Raw genomic sequence first — 20,340 nt, forward strand, 5'->3', positions numbered from 1 at the left:
GCTCTTGATCTCCTGCTCACTTGCTGTGCGGCGAGCTGCCTCCTCAGTGGGGCAGACGGTCCCACCTCCAGGCCTTGATCTTTGCTGTTTTGTCTGCTAGGCTTTTGCATCTTGGTCCTCGGTCCCAGCTGCAGCTCTCTCTCCTGCAGAAAGCCTTCAGAACCTCCCAGAGCAGGGCAGAACGTCTAACTTTAGACAGCCCATCAGATGACCAAATTGCTTTCACTTAGCCGAACCACATAGCGGTTCTCCTGGGGATCAGGATTGAGGGGTCAGAGCTAAGTCAGACAGTCATTTGGGCTTCAGAAAAGTGGTATCTACCCAGAGCTCCCCATACTGCCTCCTTGGGCCTTTGTTCTGTCAGGGTTGACCCAGGTGCTAACAGAAAATTCCCCCCAGCTCTTACCTCTGTCTTGTTTTCTACTGGAGGCTTCAACCATTTAGTATGGCTCCCACCACTTCCCAGCAGTGCCCGCTGCTCAAGGGGAAGACTGGGCTGTGGGGAGTCAGGAAGATCACCCCCTGAAGACCCAGCCTCCATGATAGTCTTCACTTCAGATGACAACGAACTGGTTCGCTGCTCAGGAATGCGAGCCACACGGAACCTGTAGGGAGAGGTAGTACCAACAGCCCATATCAGAGAGAGATCCTAGGACAGAGAAGGCACCTACTAGGTCATATGCAGCCTTCAAGATCACAGTTTGAGCCGGGCGGTGGTGGCGCACGCCTTTAATCCCAGCACTTGGGAGGCAAAGGCAGGCGGATCTCTGAGTTCGAGGCCAGCCTGGTCTACAAGAGCTAGTTCCAGGACAGGCTCTAGAAACTACAGGGAAACCTTGTCTCGAAAGACCAAAAAAAGATCACAGCTTGAGCCTGTTATACCGTTGAAGAGCCCTTCCTAGACCCCCAGAGACAAGGCTGTTTGTGCCCAGCTCCCAGCAGCCCCACATCTAGTAGAGGTGGATAGACCTTTGGGCTAAGAAGTAACACCAAGACCATGCCTCTGGGACAAGAGCTCCACGTGAGACAGCATAGCTGGGAAATGACTTTTTTGGCCACTCGTACAGAAAGGCCCAGAAAAGGCTAGTCTGCACTAAGCTGACCCAAGAACCTGCTTATCTCCGGACTGTCAAGTTATTCCCGACCCTGCTATGTCTGTGCCCACCTTACCTGCCCACAGACAAGATGGTGATCTCACCCTGACGTCCTGTCTTGGCACTAGCTTTGGGAGCCCTGGATGGGTTGGACAGGAGGGTGGGAGCAGGAGTGATGGCAGCTGCTGCCTCAGGAGACAGCAGCACCTCTGGCCACTTCTTCTGGCTACAACGGGAGCAGCAGGAGCCAGAGAGTGAGGCCAGGCCCTGCACAGTGTGGAGGTGGTGGCGATGTGGACAGATGTGTGGCATGCTGGGGGAGGCTGGCAGCAGCCTGCAGGAGAAGGAGTAGAAATGGTCACTTAGGCAAGCCAGGGCAGGAGTCTCCATCAAGTAAAGGGACACAGGTAACATGATGAAAGGGAACAAAGTCAGGTAGGGATCCCCAGGAGGTAAGCTGATTATCTGAAGGTCCCACCACTCACCTAGGTACAGGCCTGTGGCTTGTCTGGACCAGCTGCTTGCTGTGATAGTCTTTCAACAGCTCCTCCAGGGCTGCTGCATTCTCTGTGGGCAGGTGGAATCAGAATCCAGCTCCAGAGTGAAGGAACGAGTGCCCCACAGCTCGGCAGATAGTCCTTGCCTACTTCCATATCCCTGTCCCAGAGCCCTTCCTCCATCCCTCACCAGTCAAGATAAAAGTCAAAAATCACTCAGCATCCAGGGTTGGAGTACCAGTCAGGCTGAGGCTTTGATCTGGGGAGGCAGAGCTAGGCAGGACTTTTCCCAAACATCCTCTAAGGCTCCAGAAGGAGACCCCCACTCTTAGGCATTGGGTAAAACATAAAGACCCTCTCTTCACCTTTCTTCTCTGTGATCAGGCGCACCAGGACTCCAATGGTGTCCTCATTGGCTTCCTCTGTCCTATAGGCAGGATTGATCCCTGGAGGAAAAAAAAAAAATGAATCTATGATTCTAGGAAAGAAGGGATTCAGGGCTCCCAAGCTACACCAGGATCTGCTGGCAGGGGACATCATAGTCCTTGCTCAGAGTTGCAGCAGAATCTACTGTGGTGTTCAGGTGATAAGACCCACAGGCCCATCACCTAGACTTAACTCTATCCCTGCAGACTGCACCAGCCTCTTCTGGGTGGGCACTGTTTCTTTCTTGGCTCTCCTTGCTCAGAACTCCCACCACCTTTCCAGGGCCATTACCTCTCTGCATTCTACCTTCTCCAGAGAACTACTTAACAGCTCTGGGCTTAAACCTTAAGGGTGTGAGAATGGACCCAGGCAGCAGTCAACACTTAAAGTCACTAGGCTAGCAGAAAAGTACAGTCCTACATAAAATAGCCCTGACTTTGAGCTGGAGCTCAATAGTACTTATTTTCAGAGAGGAGCAGAATCCTGTTCTCAGTACTCACATAGTGGCTTAAAACTGTCTGGCTCTAGTTCCAGGGGATCTTAAATTGTCTTCTGGCCTCACTGAGCACCAGATACACACCTGCTGCATACATACATACATACATACATACATACATACATTATGCAAGCAAAATACACATACATAAAATAAATTAAAATTAAAAAAATAAAATATCCAAACATAACTTTAAAACGGCCCTGACTTGCTACCCTCCTGCTCACTCCCTCAATAATTTAGGGTTAGGAGTTGGAGGGGCTCTGGAAAGCTGGCATGGGAGAGGTTATGTCTCTGCTGACTTGGCCAGAAGGTCTCTACCCTTCAGGAGGCCTTCTACCTCTGGTTCCAGTACTTGTGTCTCAAACCACAGCAGAGCTGAAACCTGAACCTGCATAGTCCTGCCAGAAAAGTGGCCTGCCAGCCCTCCTGATGCAGGGCATTCTCCTGCTCCAGACCAGAGGCCAGAGGTCACTTTGAATCAGACAACTGGAGCCTGCTGTCCCTGCCAAGTCCCAATCTTGGGGAGCAGGGCCTCACCCAGATAGAAATCTTACCAACTTGATCAGCTTAAGACTTTACCTCTGCCTGTTGCCACAGCTCAGCCCCTTCTAATCCTCCATGTCAGTCTGCACTGTTGCCATCAAGGCTGCTGCACAGCACCTCCAGGAGGCCTTCCTGTTAGCCCTCTGCAGGCCTCTCCTGTCAGACCTTCCAAAGTCCCTAGCCTCCCACCTGGACCTAGTCAGGTCTTACCACTGCCTCCTCCTCCAGGGCTGGGCCCAACTTCCTTGTGGGCCGTGCAGTGGTAGCCCTTCCGCTTGAGCAGGTTGCACACCAGAATCCCCAGAAGCCCCATGAGGCAAAAGACAGGTACGATGGCAATCACGGCATACTGGGCAGCTGTCTCCTCAGGGCCACCTGCCCGAGTGCCATTCCCAGACTGCCGAGGCTCACTGTTGCTACTGGTACCTGCTGCCACTTCCACACCACGCCGGGTCCGTCGCCCTGATTCTGAACGCCACAGAGGATGGAAGCAAGGCAGCAGAGAAAAACACAAAGAAGTTGTGAGGCTGGTACTGTCCCTCCTCAGCCTCAGAAAGGCTCTCTGCCTGACCTGCTGTGTCTGCCCACTTCACCATAGACACAATAGTAATCTTGCCCTGCTGTCCTGCCTTGGCCTAGCCTTGGGAGCCCTGGGTAGGTCGGGGTAGGAGGCTGGGAGCAGGACTGATGACAGTAAGTCCAACGCCCTGAGCACAAAGCTGGAGGAAACTAATATCCCAAGACAACCCACCCTGCCACACTCAGGAGACAAAAGTCAGCTGATGCCTTTCCTCATTGACTATCCAATGAGGCTTCTTTGGGCCTCTACCTCTAATTGCCCCTCGTGCAGATAGACACATACGGCACATTCCTAGACAAAGGGACACAGGATCCCTACTCTCATGAATTAGTAGCCTCAAGAGGTATTGGCTCTGTTAAGAAGCCATGGGTCACAGGTAACTACAAAGGCACAGGTGCATGCTCACATGCATCCGTAGAGCTCTTATGGAGAGGACAGGGACAACAGGACCAAAAAGGAGATGAATCCCCAATCCTCATGGTAGCTACCAGATGCTGGATGCGCTCAATCACTCAAAAACAAGGTGGCTGACCATCTAGACACCTTCTGACTGCCTGATCTCCTATGGTCTGGAGAAGGACCCTATTGTCCCCACATGGATGCTACATGGACTCTTGGACTCAAATTCACTGGCCCCTTTCCTACCATACCATCTGTCACTCACCGTCACAGCCACCAGTATTTGGAGGTGCCTTGGAGCATGGCTGACATGGAACATGAGGAACTCCCCGAGACCCAAACCATCTGCAGGGAGGAAAATGTCACTGAGCTCCAGAAGTTAAAATGTGTCCTTAGGAAAAACTGGATTCCTTCCTACCAAGTGCCCTCAATGGTGCCACCAATCCATGTCATAGATGGGAAGCGAGGCCCATCAGGGAGCAGTGGGCCAAGAGCCCATCATGAGCCCCAACTTCACCCTGTGCTTACCCAGGCTGGCAGTCTCCACACACTGTATCATGAGTTGATGTGCCAGCCTGGGCCTCCAACCTCCTTCGAAGGCTGCAGCGATAATGAGGCTGGCATGGATGGGAGTCCCATAAGACTGAGAAGGTGCCTGGGGGGCAGGTTCGGCATAATGTGCCCTGCCCTGGGTCCTGTGGGAGAGGAAGAAGATTACAAGGCCAGGAGTTAGGCCTAAGGCCCTGGGAATGGAAGTTTAGGCCTCCCTCTGCCCTCAAGAGTCTTCCTGGGATAGGGCAGTATATCGCTCACCAGGTCAGGTTCCTTGCCAGGTGGACACAGCCAAGGAGTTATTGATGTTGGAGTGGCCAGAGGCCAGGGCAGCAGCTGGAAGAATGCAGGTGGAACACAGAAGCCGTGGCCACAGAGGAAGAAAGTGACAGGCATGAGGCCTTCAGGGTCATCTGCTCACTACCTACTTCTTGAGTGAATCGCAGACCACATGGGCTCCCTACCAGGCTTCAGGCACACTCTACGAGCCTGCCTCTGCCATTCTGCTGCACTACCAGTGTCTAGGCAAAGAAAGAATTATATCTGCTTCTGGAAAATACTGGGAAACCCCAGACAGGATCAGGACCTGAAGCTCTTGAGCATCTGAATTATAGCTCTTTCAGATGAGTTACACTCCTCACCCCAGACAGATGAGGAGGAAGTGCTTCCGAATTCTTCTGAGATTGTCTCCCTTCCTGCTGCATGCCCCCCCCCCCAAGCTGGGCATGTCATTAACTACCCTCTGTTTAGTGCCTGCAGCCAAGGCTGCAGCTGGCGCTCACTTACTATTCTGGGCCCTGTGCTGAGTCTGAGACCACATTCTCCTCTGTGACTTCCCCCTGTGCCACAGCCACCCCATTCATACCCTGCACTTAAACAGGGCATGCCATGTCCCAAAGGAATGCTCTTCTAGATGTGGGTCACTAGCCCCCTCTCTGGTGACCTCCCTCTACTTCCCACTCAAGTGAACATATGGACTACCTGCCCAACTCCTGGTATGGGAAGACCCTGTTCTCCGACTTGGCCCCAGCTGCTAGGGTAGAGGGCACAAGGAATGGAGCTACCCTAAAGGCAGAAGGTCAGACTTGGCCGCCAGCACCTGCTAAGGCTGGAGGCTCTCTCCTGGAGATGTCAGTCTGCCATCCCTGAGCTTCCACAGCCACACAGACCCCAAGGTGCTCTGACTCCAGCCCCAGAATCCAAGCTTCCCTAAACTAATACAGACCCTACATCCAGCATGAGGTACTCAAAGTCTTCCAGGTCCCCTCCTGCCCTCCTGGCTTTGCCCCTCACCTGCCTGAGGCAAGTACCTTGCTTTCAGTTGCCTGCAAATGCTAGGAAATCCCTCTGGCCCATGTGGGAATTGCTTGGGAAAGCTGAATCCCTGGCTTGCCTGTCTCTTCTAGATTGCCTGTGTCTATGGGGTCACAACTGCATGCCAGGGAGTACTAGTAGACACTTCATTGGGTCTTCCAAGAAACACTGAGTGTTTAAGTCCGCCAGAGCCTGAGACTCCTGAGACTCCCTCTACCCTGGAGCACTGTGGTGCACGCTCAGACACCAGCTAGTCTAGCTTCTCTGGGGCCCTTCTCCAACTCACCACAAAGAGGCAAGACAGGGGCCAGCACAGCAAGGTCCACTTCATCGCCAGGCCCTGGAGTGACATTGACCTAGGGCAGATAAAGGAAGCTCAGGGGAGTGGTCAGAGCAGGCAGGAATGTCTTGTCTTGTCTCCCTCCTCCAAGCCACATTCAGGATGACAGGACTGCTGTGCTGGGCGCAAGCACTTGCCCTACATGGCAGGTTCCAGGTCTGAGCAGAGGTAGGACTGACCTGGCTAGGGCCAGCCTTCTAGGCCTGGCTGAGGTGGAGGGAAGCTGAGGGTTCTATAGCTCAGGAGGTTTCTCAAAGCAGGAAGTGCTTCCTTCCCCTTCCATAAACAGCCAGGTGCCCTGAGGCATCGGAGGGGGGCAAGAGGAAGGAAGCTGAGGAAGGCCTGGGCTGGGTGTTTAAGATGGCTGCAGCACCTCTAGCCCTGCTCTATCTCCAGCCTCTTATGCTCCCAGGCCACTCTCACACTCTGCCTTAATTCTCACAGGTTCAGCTACAGGAAGGCCCTAATCCTTCAAAGCCAACTCTGTCACAAGCCTGTTCCTCCTCTACATCTCCCCCAGGGAGGCCTGGGCTTATGTGTTGGCATCTCTGCCTGCCCATGTATCATGGCAGACCTGGGAGGGAGGGTTACCATCTGGCATTCAGCCTGCTGGAGACCAGACATGCTTCTGCACTAGGGAATTAGGATCACCAGTGTCCACAGGGAGCTCCATCTCAGAGGACACTAAGGCAAACAGATTGGATTCAGAACAGACAACAGAAAGTTCATGTGTATTTCCCACAGTCAGGGTCACAGGTGGGGTGGGATGCTCACAGACCTAGCCTTCCCCCACCCCACTGGACAAGGGCACAGGCTGTTTTAATGCAGAGTACATGTTGCTCACAGGAGGTTCCAATCACAGAGCCCCTTCTCTGCTGGTAGCCAGGCTTCCTGGCTGGAAACAAGAGTGGAGCAGAGGAAACCTATCCGCCATCTGACCTGGGCCTGGCCCCATGAATACCGCAGTAGGGTCAGGGATTAAAGTTACACCCAGGGGAAGGGGAGGAGCTGGCGTCACATCACCCAGGGACTCTCCAGGTCACTGGCAGCGGCCCCTCTTGGGCTCCAGGCCAATTAAGGGGAAGACCAGGGACAGGGAAGGACAGCTCCAGAGTATGTAAAGGCCACATGTGGCAGTCAACACTCAACAGATGGCACTCCTGACTCATTCCTTAGCGCGTCCCTCCTCAATTTCAGTTACAAAACTGCCTACTAGGTTCTGCACCACAGTGTCCCCTCCAGACCATATTCCATGGCCTCTCTGCAGTCCTTCAGAAGATCTCATCATCACAGACTTGACTACAAACCCCAAGTCTCCAGGTTGTCACCAAAGCACGATCCCAGCCCCAACAGCCCACAGAACTAGGGACAAGGGGAGAAAAGCAAGAGGTAAGACTCAAAGCCCAGATGAGGCCCAGGACCACCCGGACCCTAGCAGCACCTTCTGGGTGAGCTGAGCCACAGAGGCTCTGCAGCTGCTCATCTGCGGACAGGCCAAAAATCGAGGGATCTGAGACTTCCCTGTCCTCAGAGCCGGAGTGAGCCCACTCGGGCATCCCCACTACAGCCGCCACCCAGCATCCCTCGCCTTCTAATTATGCACCTTCTAATTACCCCAGTCTGGCTGCATGGCCCCACTCTCAACCAGACTGAACCCCTCCTGCCCATCTGCCTGCTCAGGCACATGCACACATGTGCATGCCTGCTGCAATCTCCACCCACCCACCCCACCCACCCCCGTCCTCTAGCATCAAGCTACTACCCTAGAAACCCATGAGAAAGCAAGGTTAGAGAAGACCCTAGGTCACGAGGGGGTCAGTGGAGGCCCCCATACTTCCCTTGTCTAGAAGGCCAGACAGTCAGTGATACCTCCAAAGCCTAACACCTCCTGAAGGCTACCTGAGCTGAGAGAAATGGGCACACTGCAGCTCAAAGGTGGAGGGTAAAGCCCTGAAAGCTCTTCCAGCTCCAGGTACCAGAGGGAGGAGAGTTAGCCTAGTCACACACAGTTCAGGGGGCAGGTTCTAGTGGAGAAGGAAGTCAGCTCACAGGCCACTCTTCATCTCTGAGCCTTAAACGTCCACACAGCCACTAATTTCCTAAGGGACCTGAGCCCCCAGCTTCCCTAGCTTTGGCTTCCTTGTCTGCAGCGTAGGTTGTTTATCTTCTGTAGCAGGAGTCTGTCAAAAAGCATAGCCCAGGTAATGGGCCTCAAGTGGGTCACGGGACTTCCTCCCCACACTTACAGGGGTGGTAATTAAGTATTTGTTGGCTGGCTTGTTCACTGCTTGTCCCCCAACCAGACAGCAGTCAGGGCAGGATTGTCTGTTTTATTCACCACAAAGCCCAGCACCCAACCCAGGCATGGACTGGAGCCTCAGGGGGGCTTTCTTAAACCTAGCCCTCTGGAGAAAGGCCCAAACAATCAGACTAGAAATTCCCCGAGTACAAGACAAACTAGCAAAGCTTCAACAGTACTCCAAACTGCAGAAGCTGCCAGTAGCAGCTGCCCCAGGAAGGCGCAGCCCCAGAGGCCTCGCAAAAAGAGGAAGCTGTATTGCCCGCCCAGGCCTCAGGAGACTTCTTCTTTCCTAGAATCTGTGGGTTTACCCCTAACCCCAGCCAAGGCCCCCCAGAATACTCCCTGAGAACTTCCAAGGCCTCTGTCTACCTCTACTGACCTCTAGATCAACCTTACCTGCAGCCTAGGTGTCCTGACAGATGTGGGCGTGCCCTGAGTCAGCTCCCCCACCTCAGAATGGTGTCCCCCACACACCCCTGAAAACCTCCTTACACAAACATGTACATACACACCAGCCACCTTTGGATTCTCTCTCAGCGACTTGAAGCTTCTTCCCTTTGCCCAGAAACCCCTCCCATCACTTTTGGTCAACACCTACTCTTCCTCCAGAAAGCAGTTCAAAGTCACTTTCTCCTGGAGGCCCCAACCACCACCCCTCCCCTCGGCAATGATGCCATTTGCCCAGCCCCCTTTCTTACCACAAGCTGTCCTCTGTGCCCAGTGCTATGCTGGGTGTGGGCTGTACTGGGGATGAGAAGTAGAAGAGATGTCTTCAGAAGACTACCCAGCTATGCCAGAGAAGCCCAGAGGCAGGCCGGCCTTAACTAGCACCTGAAGCCCTCTGGTGACCTGGGAAACATCACTGAGCACGAGCCTGCCCTCCTCTGCCCTGCACTGGCTGGGAAGCTGTGGGGCCCCTTGCAGACAGCTCGTGTGAAGGTGAAATGAGAAAATTCACGTTTAGTTCTCAGCACAGGATTGGCACAGAGTAAGATCATGCCTCTCTTTCCCCATTTGTAAACTTTAAAAAAGGAAGGGTGCATGTCTAACCAGCAAGTGTGAAGCATGGGAAATTCTCTTCTGTATCAATGATTAGCAAGGGATCAAGTACACAGGAAATACCCAACAGGCCACTCTAGGGGTGGGAGGTATAGGAGAGGGGTCTGGGAAGACTGGTAAGCAGAGCCCAGGTCAGGCTGAGTTTGCACTTTTCCCAGGGCCTATGGGAACCCTGAAGCATAGAGCAGAGGTAGCTGCCAGCCAAGTAAGAGCACCAGGAGAGGGAGGTGGGATCAGGGCCGGTCCTGGGGTAGGGCAGGGAAGAAGGTAGTTTGTTTCCCTGCCTATGGCTTCTCTGCTGCCTCTAGAGGCCAGGGTTGCCTGGAAACAAAGCTGGACTCAAGCCTTCCTCAGCAGTGACTACACCAGGCAGCACAAAGGCAACATCAACAGAGGAATCCAGGTTAGCAAGGGTTCCCTGGTAACTAGGGCTGAAGTAGGGCAGTGCCCACACTGGGTGCCAGCTAAGGCTGCTAGGCATTGCTGGCTTCCCTAACAGAAGGGAACAGACCTCAGCAGGGCACTATCCCTCACCACAGCAGAAGTGAACAGTTGGGGGAAGTCACCCATGAGGATCCCATAGTACTAGGGAAGGGACGGCGCCCAGGACTGTCTTGTCTCTGCCTTCCCAATCCTGAAGCCTAGTCCTGAATCTGATGGTGAGAAGGCTAGTGCAGAGTGTGGATGGTGGCTCGGACAGACAGACAGGAGCTCAACTGAAGGTCTACTAGAAAGACCTAGGCGAGACCTGGAGGAGGTGTGGTCCCCACCGCACCCATGCCTTTTGGCTATTGTGCTAGTTTATACCAGGTCACACAGAAAAGGACATTAGAAACCACAGGAACCAAGAAGACTGGGGAAGTCTGGGAAATCCCAGAGGCAGGAAGGGCAGCTCCTAGGGCTGCTGCTGAGGTGGAAGGCCCAGAGATAAATGAAAGCGGTTTAGGGGCTATGCCACCCACACTTCAAGGCAGCAGGAGCTGGACACGGCTCTGTTCATCAGGCCTCCTGGCTGCCACGGGCCGGCATTTCAGCATCTCGGGTGGTAAGGCAGGCAGGAGGGGCTGAAAGGGCTAATTGACTCCTTAAGGCTAAGAAAAGGGCTGAGGCAGCCGGATCTGGCTCTCCCAGCTCCTCCGGTCTGAGTAGGAAATGAATGAAGTCTTCCTCCTTCCTGGGACAAGTCTAGGGATAAAGACGGTGTCTGAGACAACTGAGGCAGTCACCCCCAGGACAGAGCTGGAGGGTCCCATGTCACATGTCCTCTCCAGGCCGGGTCCTGCTGGATCTCTCAACACAGGCTTCCATGGTCCATTGCAGGGACTAAGGCTGAGCAAGCTGAGCAAGCAAGGGCTTGGTCAAGGGCTAAGGCGCCTGTCACCAACACTGAATGATCTGGGTTCAGTCTCTAGAAGGGAAAGAATTGGCTCCCCCAGGTTGTGCACTGACTTCCACACCCAGCCAATACAAATTAAACAAACATTGTAACAAATTTTTAAAAAGAACTTAGTCTGAAAGGTAATAAGATTTACCAATCCTGAGAGAAGGCAAACAGCCAGCTCAAGCCACCTCACCTGGAACCCCATTGCTTTCAAGGTCACAGGTCAGTCGGTCAGTGGCAACCACACCTTTAATCCCATAATCCCAGTACTCCAGGCCAGCCTGGTCTACAAAGTGAGTTCCAGGACAAAACAAAACAAAACAAAAAACAAAAAAAAAAAAAAACAAAAAAAAACAAAAAACGGACGTCCAAGGACTGCCTCCTCTGGCCCTAAGACGGGAGAGCAAGGACCCATGAGGAAAACACAGGTTCACCCCTAAGTCATGCTGCTTCCGCCCCCATCCCCACCCCAGAAATCAGCTTAGCTGCTGCTCTGGCCACACACCCCCACTTTTTATTGCATTGCTAATGAGTCAGGATGGCCTGAGACTGCTCAGCATCCACCCTGACTTAGGCATCCCAAGTTGGTTGACTGGAACAGAAATTTAAGGAAACTGGGGAGAAACCACAGGGTTCCTGCTCACTCTCCAACTCCTTAGATTCGGGTGCTGGGGAGGGGGCCCTACACAGAGGAGGTGTGCTGAGGCCTGGGTGGGCATGCATATGATGTTAGTGCCAGCAGGGGCAAGGCTAGCCTCTGAGACAGCCCACCTGAGCTGCAGCTCCAGCTGCCACTAGGTGGATCTGTGACCTTGAACAGGTCACTTAACCTGTCTGGAGTTTGGGACCTCAAAGGATGTGGCGGGCATATTTGGATTTTCACTTAAGCAATGCTGGCCAGTCAGGCAGTGGTAATGCAAGCTTTTAATCCCAGCACTTGGGAGTCAGAGATAGGCGGATCTCTGTGAGTTCCAGGCCAGCCTGGTCTACAGAGACAGGCTCCAAAGCTACACTGAGAAACTCTGTCTCAGAAAACCAGAAAACAAAACAAAATATAACAAAACAAAACAAAACAACAACAAAAAAAGGAAATGAAAAAGAAAATAACAAAAAAAGCAAAACTGGCCAAGATCTACCAGTTCTTTTTGGTTTTGTTGTTGCTGTTTTGGTTTCAGTTTTTTTGGTTTTTTGAGACAGAGTTTCTCTGTGTAACCCTGGCTCCTGGAACTTACTTTGTAGACCAGGCTGACCTCAAACTCAAGAGATCTACCTGCCTCTGCTGGATAGTGCTGGGACTAAAGGCGTGTGCCACCAATGCCCAGCTAGCACTACCATTTCTCATAGCACAGCCTCACAAGGGCCATTGGGAGAACTCAGGCTCAAAACAAGCAGTGTCCTGTGAAGGCGCCAAGGTGCTTGGGGGTCTAAAGCCCAAGTCCGTAAGTCTCAGCAGCGTGAGATCCAGGCAGCCATGCCTTGGAGGCCGAGAACCAAAGGGTCAGGAAAGCAGACTGAGCAGGAAGGGACAGTTCCACGGTTCCCATGCAGCCCCACCTGCCATAACTCGGGTGATCTCATGGTACAGGGAGAAGATCCAGAACACACAGGCTAGCAGCAACTCTTTACAGGCAGGCCTGAGCCCATCCCCCATCCCACCCTTCAGGGTACCCACTCAGCTATCAGTTCTTCATCTCCTTTAACCTTTGCCAGTAGTAAAGAAGCTGCCTCAGGGAGGCAGAGTGCAGGCCCTTAGGCTCTCAGGTCCTTCCCACTGTGAGCACACACAGGAACAAGTTCAGTTCCTTCTCTCAATTTGGACCCTGCCTCTAATTGACCACAGAAGGCCCCCCATCCCCCTCTATCTGTGCCAACCAACCAGCCACACTCTGGGAGCCACGTGGGCAGTTTATTTATAGAGTGCTCGTCTTTCCCAGGGTGGATAGCCCAGGAAAGAATTCTGGACGTCAAGGCCATGGATCTGGATTTGGACCCAGTGGCACTAGGGTCTTGAAAGTGCCTTCTCTTTGATTCCTGGCTTCCTTGCCTATGTCTAGAAGGACTCTCTGGAGGACAGGGGCTGATAGCCTTAAGGGCTGAGCACTTGGCAGGGTTGCAGTGCTGGCTTTTCTAACTAGCCCAGCCCAACTTAGCATGCACAAGGCTCTGGGTTCAATCCATAGCACTGAAAACACAAAATCAAAAAAAAGCAGTTGGGCATGCAGAGAGAGCCAGAGCAAGAACAGAAGTTTGCAAAGCTGTGATAGAACCTGCTTCCCTTGCCGCCCAAGTGCCCAGGGGTCAAGTAGAAGGAGGTAAAGTGGAGAGGAGACCAACAAGGCTAGGAGCTGGGTGTGTCCTGCATTCTTGGAACCTCAGTCTTTCTCCTTGTGTAGAGTGGGGCTGAGCCTGTTGGCTCTGTAAGTTGGGTCCCTCTGTTTTATACCAATGACAGACACAGGCACCTCCCTCTAGCAGCTACCACACCAAATAGAAACCCAGCTTGGCCCCACTGTCATCCCCAGAGGCCCAAGTTCCCAGAATGGTTTGGCTTGGGTGGGTCATTGAGTAGAGCTGGGGGCTCCACAGATGCTGGGCCAGAAGGGAGTTAACCCTTAGTTAGTCCTTCTCCCCTCTCTCCTTTTCCTGGCCCTGAGCTATTTCTACCTCTATGTTAGAGATGGAAATAACTTGGGCTCAGCCCCTGGAGACCAAGACAGCTATTTTCAACAGCCCCAAAAGCACAGCTCCAATCATTCCAGGGAGGACTGAGGGACACCCTGATCCCCAGCCCAAGCTCTAGGCCAAGCATCAGCAGTGATCAGAATAAGGGGTATCTGGGAAAAATGGGGGGACACAGACCCAGATTGGGCAGGGTACAAGCACAAGGTCACTTTATCTGCTCCCCACCACAGCAAATGGGATAGGGACCTCTCATATATGATGAAGGACACTATCCCTGCCACCCCTGGGCTGTGTTGCCAACTCCAGATCCTTCAGAGGCAGGTCTTTCTGGTGATCTCTGGCTCAGCAGGGAAAAGGAACAGGAAGACCATGTAAAACACCCACTTGAAATTTGCCAGCCATGTGTGCACACAAATCTCACTTTGTGCCAGGTCTGCCAGCCCCAGTATGTGAGATGGGGGCCCAGATAAGCCATGAGCAATTACCAGGAAGGTGGTGATCCTCTCCAAGCACTTGACGGGGTTAGAAGACTCGAGTTCCAGTACTGGCACTCTCCCGACTTTGAACCTTGAACAAGTCACTGTGGTTCTCTGAACATCAGGTACTTACTCGTCAACAGTCACCACGTCTCAGGACCACTGTAAGGATTCAATAAAGCAGCACATTACAAAGTGTTTACAGCAGGGCCAGCCACTGCACCCTCAAAATCCAACAACATTTTCTGAGAATTACAGAAAGCAGAACCTCCACATACATCTTCTATCAGGTGTGGTACCCCACTGCCACCTCTGGAGCTAGGGAGCCCAGTTGCCACCCTTTCTACATGAATGGCACTGACCCTCTTCTGGGAGCAGGAGCCTCAGAGTAGTCTTTCCCAGATGGAGATTAAGCAAGAACTCCAAGTCCAGATCAGAGACCATTCACTGCTGGAGAACAAATATTCCCCCTCTCCAAATAGGGAGCCGAAGAAAAGAGACCTGAGTAGGGAATGTCTTTGGATTGAGAGTTCAGGATCTAAAAGACCAGGTGGCTTTTGAGTGGGAGTCTGTAGGCAAGACTGTTTCCAACCTTTCCCCAGCACATGGATGCAAACCTTGGACCAGTGCATCACCAGCAGAAGCCTACCCCCACCCCCACTGCAGTCCTTCAGCCTGGAGGAGAAAGGAGAAAGGAAGATACTGACCCAAAAACAATAAAAGATCCCAAAGTGATGATTCACAGGCTATTCACACCTCGGTGCAGACTGGGAGACTGAGGCCCAGCAGGAGCAGATTCTGATAATAAGATCCAGACTACAGAGTGCCCCAGGCAGATGTTGGAGATTTCACTGTGTCTGTGAGTGTGAAGACTGAAACCACCTCCGGTCTTTCTCTGTGCTAGAGGGGCTACCCACCCAGTGCCTCCCAGCTTTGGTCTCCTCTCCCTCTTCTAGGTTGTGTCTGGATGCAAACAACAACTCCTAACCTCACTAACCTGAACTCCTGAAGGGTGCCTTCGAGAGATCTTTATTCCCTAGACTCATCTTCCTTGGCCCCTCAGCTGCTGGAAGGTGTCAGGTTCCTCCTTCTGTCTCCTTACTCTGTCCTGAGTCAAGCAGATACAGACACAGACACAGACACACATTCTCTCTCTCTCTACTTGGCTCCTTATGCACCCTGTGACCCCGTAATTCAGGGCTTGCTCAAGTTATTTAAGGTTTGTCTCTTCTACCTTATACTCATAATTTTAGTGGTCCTTGCCCCGGTTACACTGCAGGCCACACACAGTGACCCCAGTGACCTGGGGTCTCTCACATAAACAATCACATACATACATACACTCTACCTGTCTCCGATACAGGGCCCCTCTGTGTCGCCCGCTAGGCTTGGCTTCACCGCCCAGGGTCCCAGCCACACGTTTACCCGAGCCAGGCCGCCTCTTACGCCGTGTCACCCACAGTCACGGGCTGACACCGTTCAACCCCCCCCTCCTTCCCGGCAGCCCCGCGTTGCAGCCGCACCGAGGCGCTGCCGTCCCGTCCTACAACCGATTCTGGTGTCAATCCAAGTTCCCGGGTTCCACCGACCCTTCGCAGCCAAGTTCCGCTGCTTCCCCTCGCGCAGCGCCCGGTGTGGGGAGGACGCGCAGTCGGGGAGCTCCGAGATGTGCCGGGACGGGACAGGTCGGAGCAGGAGAGTGGGGCTGCCGCATCCGCCGCGCGGGAGAACTTCCTCGGAGAAGCAGAGCGGGGCTGCGGGCCGAACGCGCTCTCCTTACCTGGCCGGCAGCACCAGCTCAGCTCCGCGTCTGACGCGGAGCCAGGCTCCCCGCAAGGCGAGTGCTGGGGGCCGGCCGCGCAGCGTGCGCGCCTTTTGAATGAATCGCCGGCCCAGCAGGGAAAACTGTTCGGCCCCGCCCCTTACGTCACGGCCCCTGGCCCCGCCCCCGACGTCAGAGTCCCGACTGGCAGCCGCTACCCCGACGCCACCCAGCCGGACCAGGGCTCACGATTCTCCCGCCAGGCCCCGCTGCTCTACATCGCCACCTCTCGAGACTCCTAGGAACTGTAGGGGCTGCGCTCGGCGCCCAGGATGCTTTTCGGACGCGTCCCTTTGAGGGGGCGAGGGGCGGGGCTCCAAACCAAGAAATAACGGGCTTGTGTTTTGAAGCGAAAAGATGCTTGAGATTTAAATGCTACTCAGGTACTATCATTATTGGCTGCGTGACTAGAGCCACAGCGACCACTTCCTGGGAATTTTCTTTCTTTTGGAATTGGTTGCCGATGACAACGACCTCGGTGTCTTGGATAAGGCCCAGGCTGGCTTCTGGAATCCCCCAGCTAGTTAGTAAGAGAATCTATAAGAAATGCTCACCTAGTGAATTCCTTTGGAACCAGGCCCAAATACCCTCTCTTCCAGAGTAATTGGTCCCTCCCCCAAGTAGGACAGGTGACACGCCTCTCCCTAACACCAGCTGTCCTGATCTTCCTGTCCTCAATGCCAGCCATCAAAGTTCCCAGTGGAGGCCCGGAGGAGAAATGTAGCCTCAGGTCTTGAGAGGCTGAGTCAGGAAGCTCCTGAGTTCCAAGCCAGCATGGATATATGGAGACCTTGTTTCACAAACACACCAACAGACAAAAACAATGAGAACAACAAAGAATGCCCAACACTATGAGACATGGTTGTAGAAGCCAGGGCACTATACACACTGTATTTTTGCCTCTGTAAGTTGTGTCCTTGTGTGGTTTGGGGTGTCAGTACTAGAAGTAGCCACTCAAATACCACAGCCTCCTCCTCTATCGCGCCCCCCTTCTGCCCCCGCGTAAATTCAAGAGATCAAAGGTGTCCAGGAGACCAAGGCAGGAAGAAATTCAGACAGCACGGAGTACCTAGAGCTGGGGACAGAGGCCTGGCTGGGATCAGGATAATCACAGCTCACTAAAGAGGTTGAGGAAGGTAAACAGGTCTGTTGGGAATAGATGGGTTGGGGTGGTATTCTAAACAAACTTGAGTCATAGACTCTGAGCCACAGAGCAGAGAGCAAATGTCAGGTCCCCAGAGTCTGGGAAATTCCAGGAGGAGAACTGGACACCTGAGCGAAGAGAGGAGGAGGAGTTTCCTTTCCCCTGACCGAACCCAGGTTTCCGGAACAGGACAGAAAGAGTTCCATGTTACTGGTGTCAAAATCATGATCCCAACAGGCCTAGTAATATGGGCTTTGAATCCCAGAGCTCTGAAGGCAGATACAACCAGATGTCTGTGAGTTCTGGGACAGCCTGGTCTAGATAGTGAGTTGCAATCTAGCCAGGGTTACAGAGTGAGATCCTGTCTTTGAAGAAAAAAAAAAGACCCCGGCCTATTCAATGTCAATTGTGCACCCCAAATCTGGGGACAGGGGCTATGCTAGAACCCTACATCACAGTCCATGGAGGAAACCCACAGTGGAGAACAGTGAAGTGCTCAGAGTCCTCTACTTCTGAATTTTTTCTTCTCTCTTTGTCTCTCTGTCTCTCTCTCTCTCTCCTTTTTAAAGATGTGTTATTTATTATGGATACAGTGTTCTGCCTGCATATATGCATACAGGCCAGAAAAGGGCACCAGATCTCATTACAGATGGTTGTGAGCCACCATGTGGTTGCTGGGAATTGAACTCAGGACCTCTGAAAGAGCAGCCAGTGCTCTTAACTTCTTAGCTGTCTCTCCAGTCCCCTTTTTTTCTCTTTTTGAGACATGGTCCCTCTATGCAACCCTAACTATATATATAGACCAGACTGACCTCAAACTCAGAGACCCATCTGCCTCTGCCTCCTGAGTGCTGGGATAAAGGTGTGTGCCTCCATGCCCATCTTTCTTAATTTTGTTCTGATTATTTTATTATACTTTATGTGTATAGGAATTTTGCCTGCATATATGTCTGGATACCACTTGTATGCCTGGTGCCCAAGGAGGCCAGAGCAAGGCATCCAAAGTTATACATGATGGTATAAGTCCTTGTCAGTACGGTATGGGAATTGAATCTGGGTCCTCTGGAGGAAAGGTCAGTGTTCTTAATCCTGAGTCTTATTATTATTATCATTATTATTACTATTATTTTTATTTAACTTGGGTTCTGGGGATTGCACTCAGGTCTCAGTTTACCAACTAAGCCATTGCTCAACCCTCTTTGAAATGTTTTCTTGGTATAAGGACATTCTATATGCCAATTTTCAAATTCCAAAAGATGGTATTTCAGGTCCCACTTAATAAATAGTTCAAACTGGGATGGAGGTTTGGGTCTGATGGCTAATCTGACTCTACTAACAACTCTCTGGGAAACTTTGGTCAAATCCCCCCAATCAGTCTGCATCTCTGAAAACTGGAGTATTCAACCCCTTGCCTGCAGGTCTCTCTCTCGTTCTATGTGGATGAGGCCACCTTTACAGCTCAGATTCCTAGGAGTGCATGGGTCCCACTCCTGCATCCTCAGTTGGGAAGGAGCCTAATTATTATTTACTGCTAGTTGGACTTGCTGACTCCTTGTTGTAATGGTCTGCTCTGTCCCTTTAAAAGAAAAGCCATGCCCACCCTCCCCCCTCCCCCTTCAGGCAAGAAGATCTTCAGCTTCCAGCCTAAGTCCCTTCCTTCTTCCCTCCCCCCCCCCAACCACCCACCCCCGGCCCCGCCTCTGCCTCTCTCGCTGCTCTTCCCCCTCCTCCCTTCCTTTTCATAACCCACTAAATATCCTCACTCTGCATGGTGTGCCTATCCAGTCTCTGTCTCTCGCCCACTGCGTGGCTTCCTTCCCCGGGACCTTCGGAGAACCGCTGCATGGTCCCGTGGTGTGCCCATTTGTCAGTCTCTCTCGGAGTACTGGCTGGCCCATTAGGTCTCTCACTCACCATGCGGCCCCCTGCCTGAGACTCATTGCCCACTGCAGCCACTTGGGGAACTATGCCGTCCCTGCCTGGGACTGGCTGCCCACCGCCCATCGTCTGCTGCTACTTCGGGGTCCTGATGTGGTCTCATGGCCCGCTGCCCGCTGCACCCCTCCAGGAACCTGCAGAATTTTACTTTTACCATTACACTTGTCCAGCTGACTGTGACTATCAAGTTCTGGAGCAGCTTTGCTGCTAGGAGACAGAGAAAGAAGGTGACAGCCACACAATTGGGGCTAGCTTTTTATGGCACTCAGAGAGTCACTGGGCTCCAGAAGATACTCAAATATCATAGGTTCTCTAAGATCCTGGTATCTCAGGTGACTTCACAGAATCTTGGTACTCACTCTTAAGTGCCTCAGAAACTGTCTTGTGTTAAGCTTTTCACAGTGCAACTGGTGAAGGCCAGGGCTCCAGCACTCCATGGTAGGTACTGCAGCATAAGACCGTAGTAGGTTGGAATGAGTTTCTACAGTGACCCAGAGGCAAGTCCCTGCCAGACCTGCTGAGGTAGAAATCCTCTATCACCCATTCAGAGTTACCAGGATTCTGTTGTTTTGAGAAATCTTTAAACAAGTGGCTGTGGGTGCCCCCTGCTGGCTATATTGGAAACCCAAGCTGGAAGTACTGTCGTTCCTGCTTTTCCTGTTAGTTCCAGAACTGCTGGTAGCAAACATTGCAGATATTCAAGTTCCTTGTATAAAATGCATAGAATATTTGTTTGTAGCCCATCCAATCCGTCCCTATACTTTAAATTCTTTTTAGATTACTTGTAATACCCAACACAAGAAAATGTTATATTATTTGATGAATAATGACAGGCGAAATTTGGACCTACTCAGGACAGATACAACTATTGTAAGTCTAAATTCTCCATCCACAAGGCATGGTGGTGCACACCTTTAATCTCAGCACTCAAGAGGCAAAGGCAGGAGGATCTTTGTGAGTTCAAACTCAGCCTGATGTACGTAGTGAGTTTTAGGACAGTCAGAGCTACATAGAAAGACCCTCTCTCAAAAAAAAAACCAAAATAATAATAATAAATAAAATTTCCATCTATAGTTTGTTAATTCTGAAGATCCAGAACTCATGGATACCAAAGGCTACCACTAAAGTTACAGATTTCAGGCTTAAATTTTCTTTAAAAGAAATCTGGGAGGCTGAAGAGATGGTTCAGAGGTCAAGAGTACTATCTGCTCTTCCAAAGGTTCTGAGTTCAATTCTCAGCAACATGGTGGCTCACAACCATCCATAATGAGATCTGGGGTCCTCTTCTGGCA

At 52.3% G+C, this 20,340-nt stretch overlaps 1 protein-coding gene across 3 annotated transcripts; it reads right to left on the bottom strand.

Moving 5' to 3' along the window:
* Window positions 1-117: 117 nt before the first annotated feature.
* Window positions 118-16,014, bottom strand: Relt (RELT TNF receptor). Of its 3 annotated transcripts, none has more exons than XM_038341651.2 (12): window positions 15,925-16,014; window positions 14,154-14,306; window positions 6,191-6,260; window positions 4,852-4,926; window positions 4,567-4,733; window positions 4,304-4,383; window positions 3,270-3,527; window positions 1,957-2,037; window positions 1,580-1,661; window positions 1,171-1,428; window positions 407-605; window positions 118-251 (listed from the first exon to the last, which is right to left on the bottom strand). In XM_038341651.2, exons 3-12 carry the CDS (start codon window positions 6,254-6,256, stop codon window positions 204-206), a joined length of 1,314 nt encoding a protein of 437 aa, XP_038197579.1. In that variant the 5' UTR covers window positions 6,257-6,260; window positions 14,154-14,306; window positions 15,925-16,014; the 3' UTR covers window positions 118-203. The 3 variants fall into 3 exon arrangements, with proteins under 3 accessions (XP_038197579.1, XP_038197569.1, XP_038197587.1); XM_038341641.2 differs by lacking the exon at window positions 15,925-16,014 and adding an exon at window positions 15,142-15,310; XM_038341659.2 differs by lacking the exons at window positions 14,154-14,306; window positions 15,925-16,014 and having other exon boundaries at window positions 6,191-6,770.
* Between the last annotated feature and the right edge of the window lie 4,326 nt (window positions 16,015-20,340).

This window comes from Arvicola amphibius, chromosome 1 (assembly GCF_903992535.2).
Source record: "Arvicola amphibius chromosome 1, mArvAmp1.2, whole genome shotgun sequence".
Lineage (NCBI taxonomy): Eukaryota > Metazoa > Chordata > Mammalia > Rodentia > Cricetidae > Arvicola > Arvicola amphibius.

Coding starts and splice junctions, on each gene's coding strand:
- Relt (XM_038341651.2), bottom strand. CDS start 6,256: ATGTCACTCCAGGGCCTGGCGATGAAGTGGACCTTGCTGTGCTGGCCC. Junction 4,384..4,566: donor TGTGGAGACTGCCAGCCTGG/GTAAGCACAGGG, acceptor TCCTCCCTGCAG/ATGGTTTGGGTCTCGGGGAG. Junction 1,429..1,579: donor AGCCACAGGCCTGTACCTAG/GTGAGTGGTGGG, acceptor CTTCTCCTGCAG/GCTGCTGCCAGCCTCCCCCA.